Below are 16,375 nucleotides of genomic sequence, written 5' to 3' on the forward strand. Positions count from 1 at the left end.
GCTTTGATAAAGGGACAGAGATAAAGAGTCAACAGGTTGCACAATAAATGTCCCAAACTACGTGTAACATGCTCTTAAAGAAGTCCCAACAATGAGGCCGTGCTCTTACCTGAGCTCCATGATACTTGTGACATTGCCCGATGGGTAGATGCGTCGGATGTAGTTGAAATCTCCGACGTACAGACTTCCATCGATGCCCCATGCAAGAGCCACCGGCGCCAGCAGCTTGTTGCCTTGGGCCTGCCCATTACAGCTGGGACACGAGATGCTTCTGCGCCGCCCGTTCCCCATGACAGTGGAGATCACAGGGGGCTGGAGGGAGATGAACTGGTTCTCCCCGCTGCCTTTGTAGAGAATGCCTGGGAAACAAAACAGCAGTTATTTGCAGGTGTGAAGCCATGATTGATGTCTGACACTGGTAGCGGGTACAGGGCTCATCATTTATCCTTTAATCAATCAGGAAGTCTCCAGAGAGGCCTGGCCCTGGCCAAAAAGAAATACACAGTAAAAGAAAATACAGACATTTTGGGAAATGTGCTTGCTTGATTTCTTGCCCAGAGCTATAGCTGATAGAAATGATAATCACCTGTTTAACGCTGCGTTTCGCTTGTTTAATCCGTACACATACACCCACAAAAAAGACAACTTGTGGTTTTAGGTAGAATTATATGCGGTGCCCATTTATTTCTCTCTGTTTCCGGTCTTAATGCTAAACTAGGCTAACCACCTCCTGGTTTTAGCTCCATACCTAACACCTATAACTAGCATAGATCTTCTTATTCAACTCATGGCAAATTAACATATTTTACAAAATCTGGAACAATTGCTTCATAAAAACCTTAATCTATTAAGATTAATACATTTACTTTGAGAAATATCGAACATACTGTGAATAGACAGAATAAGCCAAAGTAAAATATATTTGGCTTATTTAGCTTAATACGCAAGAAGATATTTATTTCACTTTAGTTCTAAATGCACAGGAACTGTGCAGTAGCTGACTAATTATTGCAGTCTAAATTCCATTTCACAAACTTGGAATTATCACACAGTTTAGGGGAGTTTAATTATGTTTTCATAATCACTTTTACTGAACCATAAACCAACATTCTGTTCATTAGAAGCAAATACAGCACAGCCTGTGTCAGCTTCTTTATTGCTAATATGTTTTTTTCATAAAAGTTAACAAATTATGGTTAATGCCAGTTTTGTTTATGTTGTTGTGAGTGAAGGTTAGACGATGACGTGATTTAAACGCAGTAGTGCATGGAGTGGAAGCAGCACACAGACAACCAACTGCCCATCCATCCAACTGATACGCCATAATACTCCAGTCCCTCACATTTGTCTAGAGCTGCTTCAGTGGGTTCCTGAAAACTTTACACAAAGCTGAATTTTACATTAAAATAATTTTCTGTTCAATCATCATTTTTCCCCCAAGTCACAAAGAGGTGGTAAACATAAATACAGTGGAGTGAACTTCCTCTAATAACGGTGCATACATTTCGCTGAAGATAAAATAAATATTTTAACAAGAGGCAGATAAAACTGGCTTTTTTTGGGGGAGGGGGCAGATTATAGTGGGACTCTCTTCAAAGGGGAAAAAACACATCAAAAGGGAAGAAGTGCATACTGGAAGCACTTAATTATTCAAATCCAACAACTTGTTTGAATTCACACACTGCCTCTGTCCTAATTAGTGGATCTATGACACCACCGGATGGCCACATAATATCGTTCTCCCACAGCGTTATCCCGTAAGCCATCGTAACCCTCGATGTACGTGAAATCGAGCGTGCAAACTGTGCTGCTTGTCCCTTCGCTGATTAGTTCCTTTCATTGATTTAATTGATTGAAGGGCAAATTCAAATGAAGGCACGGTCTGGCGAGACTCCTGACAGGACGATCTGACCAATCCGTCTTTTGTATCGGAGAGCATTATACATGGGCCTCTAACAAAGACAAATAGGTCCGGGAGACGGCTTTGTGCGTGACGCCATCACATGCGCGACCTTGGGACTTTAATTGAACCGTGATCCATGTGTCTGCTCACTGAATGAAACACACGGTGTGATGGAAACTGGAACTGAGCGGAAAGGTTGACGCTGCACCCAGAAACATTGCTGCGAATAAAAAAAATATGCAAAGCAATCTGACTAGAATTTGAATGTCTGTTTGTGTAATAGCTCCTTTAACATTCTCTGGAAAGACAGACGTTCCTAATATCCGAGAGCCTAATGCAGTGTGTAGGACATGGATCAGTTGCAACAGTCTCGCAGTTTGGCTGACGTTCACTGCTCAGGTCATTTTGGCAAGCCGCCGCGGTCTTCTCTATTTACACTTCCATCACAGCTTACTGTACACACACGTCTTACCATAGGCACACAGCGTGATGGAATGGAATAAATGCACTTTTCAATCATCAACTACCCCCCGCAATCACGCCACACTTAGTATGGAAACTGTACTCTTTCATTTTTATCTTTTTCACACACACAACTTCCCCTGCTCTCAACTTAAGAGTGAGTGAGGAGATTAAGCTTCAGTTTTCTTCCCTCAAGGACACTTGGTCATGACACATTACCGCTGATGATTGTTGCAAGGATCGAGCTTGTGACGTCTCAGCTGGAGTGCTGCACTGATGGGACTTTGGCTTCTGACTATCCGGTGCCCCAGGCTAAAGAGGGGGACTCCTACAGTGTCCAGACTAAAGTGGCTTTGCAGTCATGCAATGTTCTTATAAATATTATTTTGCTTTAAAAAAAATAAAATAAAAAAAAAAGCGAGTTTGGCTGAAATCTATAAAACCGATAACAAAACTTTCTCATGAATAAAATAGTGCTACTGTTGTTATGTGAGACAAGCAGAAATACAATTTGGCAAAGCTCTGTTTTTCTTTTTGCACATGCTGAAACAAACTAGTGCTCCCTCGACAGATTTTGCAGAGGAGACTTCAAGTCAAAGTACAAGTATGGCAGCTGAATGGATCAACCATTAGGAGTGTGTATGCTCATTGAGTAGTATAAATGAATGTGTGGAGGCGTGTTTGAGTTTTGGAAAGAAGTTGGTGAAAGGGAAAAGTCTCTGTTTGGCTTGGCATGGTGAGGAAAGGCTTTTCAGAAAGTCTGAGAATCTGTTGTCTCTTTTGCTCCAAGATCACTCCAACGCTGCTCCATCCAGTCGGGACACAGCGCATGAATGTCATGTAACTGCATGTCAAGCAGCTTGCTATTAAAAGGTGCTGCATTCCAAATCCAGAGCGTTAATGTAGCAGCAAACAACTATTGGCAATATAAAGATATACTCTTAGCTCTCTCAGTACTGTTGCCATTGTTTGCACCGTTCGTGCTGTTAGCACTGTTTGCGGCAAGCAAACGACTCAGCCGTCGCCATGTTGAGATCTGTGTGGAGGCAATCCCAAAATCACAACAATGGAGTGATATTGAAAACAATGCAAAACATTAAAGTGTGTAAAAGTGATTAATAGAGAATGTGAGTGTAGAGGCGTGAATCAGACATGAAGCACATTCTCTATCAGAAAATATTACAGACATATTTGGTGAAGGAGAGGAAATTGCTGTTGCTCTGCTTTATTCACGTACTCTTACCAACTCCTGTATATGAAACCGATAATTTCTCATTACGCTGTTCCGAACTACAAGGCCACCTTTCTGAATACGCTCAGTTCCTTCAATTGATTCCTTTCTTAGAATCATTACAGAAGGAAATCATTCCTTTGATAGAAGGCTAATTTGAGTCATGTAGTGGGAAAGAAATGCTTTAATGCCGACATCACAGCTTCTAAGGAGATTAATGGTACAAATGCAAGGCCGAGCCTCCATACCTGATAAAAAAACTGAAGCGCCCTGAGCAATGTCACCTTGGTGACACATAGAGAGTGCAGAGATTGGTAAGGGAGGAGCGGGAGTGTGTCTTAATTGCGCCCTGTCCTGCTTTGTTCTCCTTTGCACTGTGTCATTCACTTAGATACCACCCAGGCCCTCACTGATCCACCCTGATAGAGGCTAAAAGTGGGCAGGAAAGCACTCAGTTCTTCAAATGCAGCATTCTGTACAGTAAGCACACGCCGAGATACTAAGGTGCTGAACTCTGGCTGTGTCCAATAAGAACCAGCTATGTTACCGTTGATAGAGACAAGCTGCAGATTGAGTGGAAGGAATATCCACTTGTAATGAAGAAAGGAGGGGCAGGAGGACATGACTAAAGCACAGACACCAGCAATTTGCCTTATCTAGTTCGACAGGCTCTGGAGTGGGTGCAGAGAGAGGGAGACGGCTTTTGCTGGGGTCTTTTGCCACAAACGACGAGAGAAAAAGTCCTCAGATGTTCGAAGTGGTGCGAAAATGAAGCAGGAGTCACAACAAAGAGGGATGGCAAATGTCTGGAGCTAACACCGCTGTGCAGCTGCAGAGGACCACCGCTTGCTAACATGTTGGGTGAGGACATTAGTCAAGGTTTACAGCATGAAAGAATCAATACTGGAGCAGCAATGAAGGCAAACAGTGATATTTGGATTCATCTTCACGCCAGCCGAGGATATCGAACCGCATTCCTTGCCCAAAAACCCACATGGGCCATAAATCTCAAATGTCAAAAAGTGGCTGAATGCAAGACTGAGTAATTCAGTTTGGATTAGAAAATGCAAGGGGATAAAAGACGGCGCCGACTCCCAACCTCTGTTCTAAAAATGAATGTGTGAGGACAATGAGAGATAAGATTACAGATAGGGTAATGATACTTTGATGTGAACACAGTATAAACTAGCATACCGAAGTCACTGACGAAATCATTTCACAGTCTTCAAGAGCTCACTGTCTTTGGGTTGAGCTAATAGGATTGCGGCATGCAACCCTTTAAGCAAATTGATTAAGCTCCTGTCAGACACAGGTACATAAAACGGAGCAACACAAGTTTGACTAACTATTTCTGAATCTTCCAAATTTAGTTCGACTTTGCGGTTTATTTTTGGGGTGGTGCTGTGATTGGGGAAGTGTGAAAAAAAAAAAAGCCTTGGGGAGGCTGCAGTACTTACTGCACAAGAAAAAACTCCACACCATCTGGTTGTTGTTTTATTTATGTCATCACCATACAAGTACAACCCTGTACATTCCAATTCTCTGATAAATCTAGACACGCAGCACGGCTCAGTCTAATAATGGATGCAGCTTACATTTGCATATCACACGTGCTGCATCTATCTGTTGATCGCAAGAGCATCTCACAACAACTCCAACGGCGAAGCTGCCACGGCGAAGGCTTTGGAGATGGGTGTGCTATACTTTGAGACAGGTGAGATGAAACGCAACGCCCCGGCAGCAGTCAAGCTAGAGGCATATTTCAATGTTCTTTTGCACACTTCACAAACCTCATGTTTTGGATGGCTTGACAGATTGGGTTCGGCAATGGGCCCTTGTGTCTGGTCTTTTAATGTTCAACAAAGAAGCAGGACAAAGTGGCACGGAGGTTTGAACAAAGTAAAGGCAGACTCACTTTCAGAAACTGGTTCTCTGACATGTTTTCCACAACCGCATCCGACAAAAGACAGTTTGTGCAATCTCTGAGATGTGAGACCATTACACATGCTGACTACATGTGTGATATTACTGTGCAAACCCACAGAGTATTGTAGGATGAATAGTGTTGCCCCTGCCAATTGTGGGTGTGCATGTAAGATGCTTTAAAAGACTATGTTCAAGATGTAGGCAGTTCTAGTTACACAATCAGTCCTCCTTAAAAACACACCTCCTCTAGTTGCCGAAATATCTGGGAACGGAAATAACTTCTGAGATTTACGTAAAGCTCGATGAACCGGGCCAAAGAGACAGTGGCTAAAGTCAGATAGATAATGTTACGTCAGGCGGTCTGCAGAGGATATGGAAGGATGCTCTGTAGCTCTAACAGAGCTCAGGTAAACCTCCTCATAAATGTAACTACACATCAGGGCTGGGGAGATGCCACATAGCGACAACAAGAATTGTGATTGGTCAGCTTGGCCTGCTTGCATTTTCTCGAATGTATTTTCTGATGACAGGAGAGATTACGAGAATACGTGTAGCAATTCAAATTCAATTTCAGCTCATTTCTTTTTTTTTTTTTAAAGTAGTCCATTTTCATGCACGATTGGCTTCAGAAACACTTTAATAATGTGTTGTTTAACAAGAGAACCTCATTAACCTCTTTACCCTCACCGGACCTACCGGTGGTGCTTTATAATATATACTATTTATTCACAAACTGGAGTGATAAATACATAACATTTTATAATCATTTTATATTGTGTCATTTAGGGACTCAAGCCTTTGATTATCAGGCATTGCGCTTGTAAAAAAATAAATACGTTTTAAAGTGATTTTTTCTATCTAGAGCACATAATCTAAATGCATGAGTGACATAATAATTACTGGCAACTTCATGGTGATGTACACTTAAGTGATGATAGCTGCTGATGGCAGACCTGATAAAAGGCTCACTTAAAGCTAAATTTGTAAATCTTTGCTGCTTTTTGACGAGTCAAAAAAAGGTTGATACTCCTACCGCTTAGGTGAACAGGAGCACCTCTGTGTGAGAAAGCGTAGGCGTGCAACTCACAGGAGTGGAAGCTTGTGCCAAGGCTTACTAAGATGTTTTATAGAGAGGTTAATACCGGTATTCTTGCATATCGGGTCATTTTGGGCCCTCCTGATGGCCATATAAAAGGAACATTATCTTGAAATGGGATTTTGCCCCACAAGGAGGGGCGTTGATAAATCTGCACTTTCTCGCTCTTTAAATGAAAAGTTGCATTTGAACGTTTATCTTCCTCAGAGTGATGGACTTTGGTTTATCTTTTCTTCAGCAGACTGACCTCTACAATGACCTGATGGTGGTTTGACATAATGGAAGACGTTAACAAGACGCTTTTTCACGACAACTCCTACGAACTTCAAACTGAGGAACGATGGATTGAGAACAACTGGTTCATATCTATTCATTACATAAGCTGTAACATGTGCGCTGCTTTACGGTTTCTCTCCCCGATTAATGGAAATAAAGTTGTACGAGAAGAAAAAATCAATCATAACTATGCCAGTCTCCTCAGCAGTGATGCTATCTCTGTAAGAAACAACAAAGGAAGCTCCCAGAGTGTGGCTCACACAAACTGGCTGGTTTCAGGAAACACATTACTAAAAGGTATCATTACCAGTTACTCAGATGTATTTGTTGTTCACACAAGCTTCAACTTATTCTGTTGGATGCCAGTGAAAAAGAAGAAATCCTATATTTATTTCTGTCTGCCATTTGGAAATGTGATTTGGTGATATCTCCAATATGCATCCATGACTTTGCAAACACAAGTGATTAAGCATGTTGTAGTAGAGTAAATTACTTTAAAAAAAATAAAAATCAGCAAAGACACACACATTAAATGGCCACTAAAACAAACATGCAAACAAACAAAAACCTAGATCACAAACTCCAGACAGTGTGAGACTAAATAGTCTGCTGAAGACCGTGAATGTAATCTTGAACATGTTGGAGATGAAAGGGACACAAATGGTGTTGGACAACTGGAACAACGATGTCAGCTGAAGTGGATGTCAAAACAGCAGCCTGGCAAACTGCACACTACCCTGAGGCCCCCTCCTTATAATTGCAGTCATATTACTGCCTCCACAGTTGTAACACAGCACTGAATTCACAGATTACAGAACGTGACTTCCTGGTACTGTGACCCGGCAATGACTCTGCACTGTATGTATATATTATAGTTTCACTAAGCATGTTTCACTTTCCTGTGTCCCTGCACCAGCGCGACAAAGACAAACTCCTGTCCATTTATTGTACTCGGCGATTAAAGCCATTCTGATTGATGAAAGTGCGAGAAATTAATTTAGTTTATTGGATTAATGAGAGAATTAAACATGACGCCTGTTCATCAATAGCACGAACCTCCGTGTGCAGCAAACGGCCGTCTTCGTCCCAAAATAGCTGAGTCGTGTGGAACCACAGTGAGCCCTGCGCCCTGGTGACTTAGTCGCTGATTTATTCTGTCATTACTGTGAATGATCGGCCCTTCAAAACTCTCTTCTATTATCTGCTGAAGGGATGACGAACCATATTTCATTTTGATTCAAGTATTTATTGCGGTGATTCAGGGTAAAGACCGCCTGCCTGTAACCCTAAGAGGCCACCTATTCCTGCCCCACATGCACACACAAACACACTTACACTAGATATATGAGCATTTCCTTACCGTTCTGAATGTCCAGTATGTGGTGCTTGTCTAACATCCACCCTCCCATGTTGGAGGCATCCAGTTCATAGCCTTGTAACACCGCCGTCCTCTTCTCCCAGAGCACCACATCAAGGCAGGACTCGTATTCATATCCCACTGACACTGAAAGTAATGATGGCAGATGCCTATGGTGAGCAAGGTTGCAACCTCTTTACCTGACACTTAAGGCAGCAATGAGGCTTGTAGCCAATAAGACATTCAGCACACGTTGTGGTTGTTTTCTGTGTTTGCGGGTTCTGCTTTCTCTTTGACTATGTCATTTTCTCCAACTGGGCTGATTTCAGAAGACCTGTGGGGTTTCTGTGTCTCACCTGCACAGTTTGGATTTCATGCTCTCTACTCTTATTTGTTTTTATCTTGTGTAAATGCAAATAAACAGTGACATGAAGTGGCATGAATTATTTGAACGACAAAGATGGAACACATTACAGTAAATATCACTGCGATATGGTCGAGTGAATCCTGTTGATTGTCAGGGCCGTGAGTTTATTTTTTTCTGTAATATGTAAGCTTGAGTGCTCAAACATTCATCCTTCTTAACGAAATCCCCCAGACTTTTTCAGATTAGTCCCTAATTTCAAGCTCTTTTTTTTTTTTGCGAGAAATCTTAACATTTGCAGATTATTCTTTGTTTCATTTTTTTTTTTTTTTACTATTTTTGAAGTGGTCTTTTTCCAGTGTAATGTATTATAACACTCAAGATGACACTTAAATTAATATTATAGATATAACCAAAACAAAAAAAAAGATATTCTCTCATGTATCATCCCATCAAACGATTCTGTTATTATTTGTGAGGCTGGATTTCTTTCCTCAGGCTACAGCCTCATAGGCAATATTTTAGTCAGTGCACTGCTCCTGAAATATCATACATGCAAAACAAAGAAGTCAGCAGAAGAGCAGTGGCCTTCAAAAATGCAGCACTGGGGGGATTTCAGGATTTCACACCACCTGCTAAATCTTTATTGCACATGGTAACAAAAGCAGTCCCCGGTTAAATAATCCTCAATTTAGAAAAAAAACAAAATCAATCTTCAAAAGTTCACCCACGGTTCATTGCCTGGAGGTAGCTTGAAGAAGTGAGTGAACCTACGCTTACACAACATCTTCAGCCGGCAGCTTCACAGGAGGTACTCACCCACAGCCTCTGCCAGGCCAAAGACCTTCTGGTTGTAGGCGTCTGTTTTATCCCAGATGAAGGTGTACGAGAGGTCGGGGAAGGCCGGGAAAGATTTCTGGAACTGACGGCCCATGACGGCCACCATCAGGTGGACTTTCATCAGGCCGAAGGGGAGACGGTCGTGGGTCAGGAGAACCTTGAGGATGGGCTTGTAGCCAGCTGCCCTGGAGCTCAGGTAGACCAGGTTGAGGTCACTGCCTGGTATGGCCACTTGCTCATGGAGGACCTATGATTTTAATTAGCAGTCAGACTGGTGCCAAATACACAGTGTGGAGTATAGACTTAAGTAACGGGAGCAACAGGAGTTTGCTGGTATTTATTGTAGAAGATAACTCTCAATAGAGTATATAATACAAACTGCACTTCCTACAGTGGGTTTAGCTGTTATCACTCAGTTAATTAATCAATTATACATTCCAGACGCGTAAGGGACATTTTGTTTCACAGATATACGGGCTTATCATTTATATATATAGTATATTCTATGAAGCACATTCAAAATATTGAAAACAGGTTCCTACTTATACCAATTGAGTATATACCTCTATATGCAAATGTAATAACTCCACGGGCAATACATTAATTCCTCATTATTTGAGTCTGCGAGAAAAAAGTACTTTTAGTTAAACGTGACAACTCTAATATTGACCAGTCTTACTTTTTCATTGTTGAGTCGCAGCTACTTTGACCAGGTTTAACCTCAGACTTCCACTGAAGCATGGCCACATTATTTTCCCCTTAAATGTATTGCAGATCTTTTTGGTTCTAATCAGTTTTAGAGCTGCTGAGCCACATTTTGCATTCAGGGATTTTCAACTCAGATTTGAGCCAAATGGATGTAAACCAAATCCTGAGGCATGCAACCTCCATGTGATGTGCCCTCAGAATTTATCAGCATTACTGTGAGACAATTTATGGCTTAGTATTTGGGGAGACGCCTCAGTTCAATCAAAGCTCAAAGGCAAACTGAAAGGCAAATCTGACTGTGTTTAAAATAAGCGAGAGGGGCCATGGTAAAAGGAAGATAACAGCATTATCGTTACTCTGTGTTTCTGTGTTTTCAACACTGCTGCAAGTAATGTTGGGATCAAACGTGGGTCGACTTATTAAAGTCACTCAAATCAATCAGATATGAGCACAAAACTGAAATTGAGCATAAAAAGCCCTGCGATGTGATCTCACCTGGGTCTCGGGGATGATGGGGCTGTCCTCTGGGGACGTCTTGTACAGAGTGGAGAGGGGCGTGGCCAGGATGAGGGGGTTGGGCCGGGCCAGGCCAGTAAGGTAGCAGCTGGGGATGTCGTTCTCCTCCCGCTTCATCACCACCGTGTCCATCACATGGAAAACGTTCCAGGGCAGCCACACCGTGCGGTGCAGCGTGGGGAACGGGGCGCGCTCGTAACTCAGCGTCAAAGAAGCGCCGCCGTTGGCCAAGAGGTCAAACCTTAACACAGTATCATGAAATCAAAAAGCGTCACCCTTGTGGTATTGTGCTTACTAAATGATTTGCTATTCATATAGATATAGGAACATGGTAAAATGATTTGAGATGATCTACCACAAGACTAGACATAATGGTCGAAGTTGAACCAGGAAGTGATGGGGGTCAATCTGAATCATTTTGACTAAATTTCTCGCTCCATCTGACTTCTTTTTATCAATGTTATTTCTGAAAGCAATGAAGGCCATAACTACGGAAATAAGCCTCCGGTTGTAATATACTGGACTTTCCCTTTAATAAGTGCAAAGTAAATATATATTTCAGGACTAAGCCTGGACAAGCTTATTTAAATGGAATGGAGGACCTTTCCTTAACAAAGTGTATTCCTACAGACTTCATATATTATTTTCATTCACTGAATCTAATTTATGACTTTTGTTTAACCAGGCATGGTTTGAGAAGACACTTATGGTTGAATTTGGTTTGGAGTCTTGAGTCTTGGGAGTTCTCTTTGGTGAACTGGATTTAATTAGTACGACGTTACTCAGGGAAAAGTTGATAGTTTGGAAATGAAGGGCGAGTCTTTGAAGTGCTGCTCTATATATTCTGCGAGCTCCACTACCCAGGGGTAAAGCATCTGTCTGGTGACATTGCATGCATTCACATGCACAAAGACACACACACACTCTCAGATTTCAATGCTTATGCACGCACCCACACCCACAATTACACACACACACACACACACACAGACACACACACGCCAACAGCCAAGCTGTGCAGCTGACCTAAAACAGCTTCCTTCTCAAGCTCTCTCCACTTTGGGCAGTGGGGAGCTCACAGCTGCAAGAGGCCAGGCTTTGATGCTGCCCCCCCCCTTCTTAACTCCACTGAGCGGATCTGTTGGCTAACCAAGTGTGATTATCCCCAACCATTTATCACGCTCCTTGTCAGAAGAGTTACAGGGCGGAATATCTGAAGAAATCAGCTAATCCTCAGCTATCCAAGGATTGTGCTTCATAACAACAGCTGTGCAATTCGGTGCCACTTATGAGCCTTTTTTTTCTTCTCCATACTGGCAACACATAAAAAACGACCTCTAGCTGCTGAATTTGAATGAAAGGCCTTGGTTTGCTATCTCTGATGACCATCTGCAAAAAATAAAGCTCCATCCTGAGATGAACCCTTCCTGTAAAATATGACATACTTTTGTCTTGTATGTGTTGGCACTCCCGTTATTAAGGACCCGTCTGCGGTAACAGCAGGAGAAGGTCAGACAGTAATCCCATGTTTTACTACACTGCGGGCAGATTGATTCTACCCTTGCTGATTCAATGCATTTTAAACAGCCTGGTTCAAAATGGCCACCACCACTGTGACATTTGCATGAGGAATTGTTCTAGGGCACAATGTGCTGCGGTTTCAATTTGTTTTGAGCACTTTTTTTTTTTTTTTTTTTTTTTGGATAACTGCCAGGACGACTCTCCCACAGTTGGACAGCTTTTCCTGCATTTTTCCATGCTGGTCTGGGGACAGCAGTCCAAGCCACAAATACATTGTTGCAAGGGCAACGGTTGAACCTGAGGGCTGAATTTCCTGCGACAGAGTACTCATGTTTATTTGTACATGTAAATCAGTGTTGATGAATGCAGATGGATCGCTGTATGTCTACACATGCTGCACCTACTGGTGCACGTCTGCACAGAGTGTCTCCCTTACATGCCATCCTGCCGCGTGACGGTGTATCCGTACTCAGGGTAGTGCAGAAAGGACACGTTGACTCCAATCAGCGGCGTCCCGTCTCCCGTGAGGACCTGACCCCGGATGACTGACGCCAGGCTGTGTGGGCAAACAAACACACAGAGGGCTGAGTGAACAAACAAATGCCAGCCGGCGTCAACACACGGCCACGTCACCAATGCTGCAAACAACTGTCACCCCGTTTGCCAGCGGCACCAGCAGGGAGGTATGATTTACTGACCGTTAGGAATACACACACGTCAGTGGTTATTATTCATGGAAATGCCACCTTACAGAGCACCTCTCTGTCTCTGTTTACTGCTTTAAAAGCCCATAATTCAGTGGGATGAGGTTTTCCAGACACGGAGGACTGTTGAGATTTTGCCGCATCTTGCAGCATTCATATTCCAAGAGAACACAGAAATATGTATGACATTTTTTTTCTCACACTTTAAGCCTTATCTTTATTTAAAGTATTATTAGTTTGAGGCAGGGGAAATTCAATTTGTGAGGGCAGCACATAAAACAGTGAGCATCAGGCCGCTCAGAGTGGAAAACACTGCACATTATTTAGCCAACAAGGTTCACAGTTAGATGATAAGAAGTTGAAGAAAAGCCAACTTAGTAAATGAACAACATCCAGCAAAAGCCATATCAAATGAGATTCATGAGGGAAATATTCACTGTATTATCACTCTGACCTCGCTGAATTAAGAATTTCCCCTAAGTCTCTATTTTGAAGAGGGTGTGATCCAAGCGTGATTATTATTGCAAGTGCTTTTGCTTCCAAAAGAGCGCTTCTTGTCGGTGTCATACCCGAGTGTTGTGCTCACTTGCGTGATACACGTCTGTGGCGATACTTGTGATGAAAGATAATATATCAACAGGAATTGTGTCAGAACGAGTTCTTCAACTCGGTTACAGATATCCTCTTCATGTGAAAAGTTGCAAGTTGCAAAGGCGGCTGATGTGTCAAGAGGCTCTTTACAGGAATTCAGAAAAACAAAATGCAATGCCGGAGGCAAACTGTCACAAGGAGAAAAAAAAGAAATGAAAAGCAGGTTTAAAAAAAGAAATGCGATAATCCGAAAGAATCGCCACAGCTCTTTCGAAAGGAGAAGTCATAAATGGTGTAGATGTGAAAAGAAAGTACAAGAAATCTAAAATGTTCAGCAGTGAAAAGTCAAAATGTTATGGTTTTAGGCAAATTGCAAATCTGCGGAGGCAAAACATTCTGACCTTTTTAGAAAATAAATGCAGGCGAGGCTTTCTGAACAATAATCCTCTTTTTTTATCAGTATTTTGACATAGATTCACACTTAGTGGCTGCGAGGGTTAAATGCTTCACTTAAGGGCACATCTGTGGTAGTTTGTCTAGCATTGGGGAGCATTACTCATTCACTTTGCTCACCCAGATTTTCCCTGCTGGCAAATGGATTTGCTTCTGGTCAAGAGGCTCTCCACCTCCAGCATCCCCATCCCTTGCTTTCCCCTAAAATAGTGTATTTCTTTTGGCATTTTTGCTTCATAAATCACAGCAATGGAAGCTTCATACGTGATCAAAGTCTCAGATATCCTCTGCGATTATTCAACATGACTGCAGGACCTTCAGGTAAAACTTTCCTGGCACGGCTTCTGGTTCGTATTAAGTGAGAAGTAATTTGTTCAACCAGTCCTTTGTTTGATGGTAAAAAGGGGAGACAATGCGATATTTCTCCATCAACATTTAATCATTCCCTACTTCTCAACCCATAGAGACGAATTTTAAAAGTGTTCCCTCTGCATTTGTCACTGGTGGGCAAAAGATGTCTCATTTTGCCATTTTATCTGCGGGTCATTACGTATATGAGACTGGGATGATCAACAGCTTTAGCCTCTCTTATTTCCCTCCTGCTCCGCGCCCGGCACAGCCATCTCCCATCCTTTATTTACCGGCTCAGGGAACAAGGCCACTTAAGAGCCCCGGCGAAGGTTCACTCTTTCTTTCCGGTGTCTCAATTAATCTTTTGAGAGCATGCTAGAAAAGCCAAACCCCCAAACAAACGCCAAGTCACACCACCTGCTCAAACTCCAGAAATGAATCATGTAATTCATGCATTCTTATCTGTCATTGTCTCACGCCAGCTGTAGAACAACACCATCTGAAAACCCAATGGGAGACTTGTGTCGGGCCATGCGATACGGCTTGGGACTAGTGGCGTAACCCCCCCCCCCCCACCCCACTAAACCACAACACATGTTTTATTCTCTGTGCTATACGAGGGACAAGTTTACTGCAGAGTCCTGAAACCTGACCGCACGCTGACATCCGCACCCTTGGCTTTCACAATGGCTTCTTAAAAAATGGGAGAGGAGTGACCTCTAACTGTTTCCCATTTCTGTACCATTAGATATCAGATACACAACAGTCACCGCTGCGTTTGAAAGTCTTGATGCTGTCCTGGCTTTGTTCCAGTGCTTCACAGACTTTTTTTTATAATGTATACCCTGCAAAGGCTGTCAATAAATTATTCACCCTATAACCTCAAATGAATGTTTGAAAAATATGGGTCTCCAAACAGACCGTGCCACTAGTTCATTCTACTTCATTATCCGACCCTTTAGAAAGAAAAAGAAAAGTATTCAGTGTTTGCGCTCATAGGATGCAGTTTAAAAAAAAAGAAAAGGTAATTCATTTTGTCAAATGTACGCATTTTTGCAGCCTATAAAATGCTCGATGCATTTTTGACTACAAAACTAACTTCTACAAGGAGATAAAAAGGCAAATGAGTATTTTGAGCAAGAGCGCTAATGCCACTGCCAGACATGAAATCGACAGTAAGCTGAAGACAATGAGCACGAGGATTACTGAGACCCCGGCTGGGAAGGGGGGGGGGTGGATTGCCTCATTCTATATTTTCACTAAAGCATGCTATTTACATAAGGATTACTTTAAACTATTGGAGGAAATATTCCCAAAGCCTCCTGCACACAGTTGGTAATCATTTTCCTCCCCATCAGTCACAAAACAAACGCCACTCGTGGTTCTGAACAGATGTGGGAATTTTTCCGAGGTTTTGGTGAAAAATTTAACTTTGTCTCCTCAGTTTGCACAATGATGTAGCCCAGTAGTCTATTCACTGGGTAAGGTATTCTCCTCCTTTGTATCTTTTTACCTTGGATACGCATCTTAAAACTTTAATTCTTGCAAAAAAGCTGAGGAGTCACCGAGAATAAAAAGCCATCCCTAACACTAGAAGGTCACAGGTTTTATTAATGTCCACCAATGGCAAAATGTAGCTGAGAGACATAAAAACCTCCTCTGCTCCGTGGGTGGATAATGTGAAGTGTATCTAGGCAAGTACTGTGTTTTTGTTTTTTACATATATACAGTTTCAGACACAAAGGCAATACAAAGTCCTTAACATAATCACAGACATACAAAACAAATAGAATAGAAAATAAGACATTTCACAAAAGAGAAAAGAAAACAATAAAACAATGTATTATAAGAATGTAACATCTTCAAACGCCCTCAGGAAAGGGAGAGCGGCAAACAGAAAAGTTTTAAGTCTTGATTTAAAAGAACAAAGGGTTGGTGCAGACCTCAAGCGCACTGAAAGTTTATACCAGATCTACGGTGCACAGAAACTGAAAGCTGCTTCTATATGTTTGGTGCTGACCCTGGGGACAGTGAGCAAGGATGTCCCAGATGATCTGAGAGCTCTGGAAAGCTCGT

The 16,375-nt window shown here is 42.2% G+C and overlaps 1 protein-coding gene across 1 annotated transcript in view; it reads right to left on the bottom strand.

The window, feature by feature from the left end:
- LOC306701939 (teneurin-3) overlaps nt 1–16,375 on the bottom strand; it is a gene marked incomplete at its 3' end in the record, with an annotated part of 119,246 nt that overhangs the window by 19,807 nt on the left and 83,064 nt on the right. Inside the window, exons 13-17 of the mRNA XM_079167390.1 lie at nt 12,637–12,756; nt 10,659–10,920; nt 9,435–9,702; nt 8,255–8,398; nt 110–359 (exon numbers count right to left, since the gene is read on the bottom strand). Of these exons, the coding sequence (XP_079023516.1) occupies nt 110–359; nt 8,255–8,398; nt 9,435–9,702; nt 10,659–10,920; nt 12,637–12,756 (1,044 nt within the window). The remainder of the gene's footprint in view (nt 1–109; nt 360–8,254; nt 8,399–9,434; nt 9,703–10,658; nt 10,921–12,636; nt 12,757–16,375) is intronic.

The sequence above is a fragment of the Pholis gunnellus genome, assembly GCF_910591455.1.
Source record: "Pholis gunnellus genome assembly, chromosome: 10".
NCBI lineage: Eukaryota > Metazoa > Chordata > Actinopteri > Perciformes > Pholidae > Pholis > Pholis gunnellus.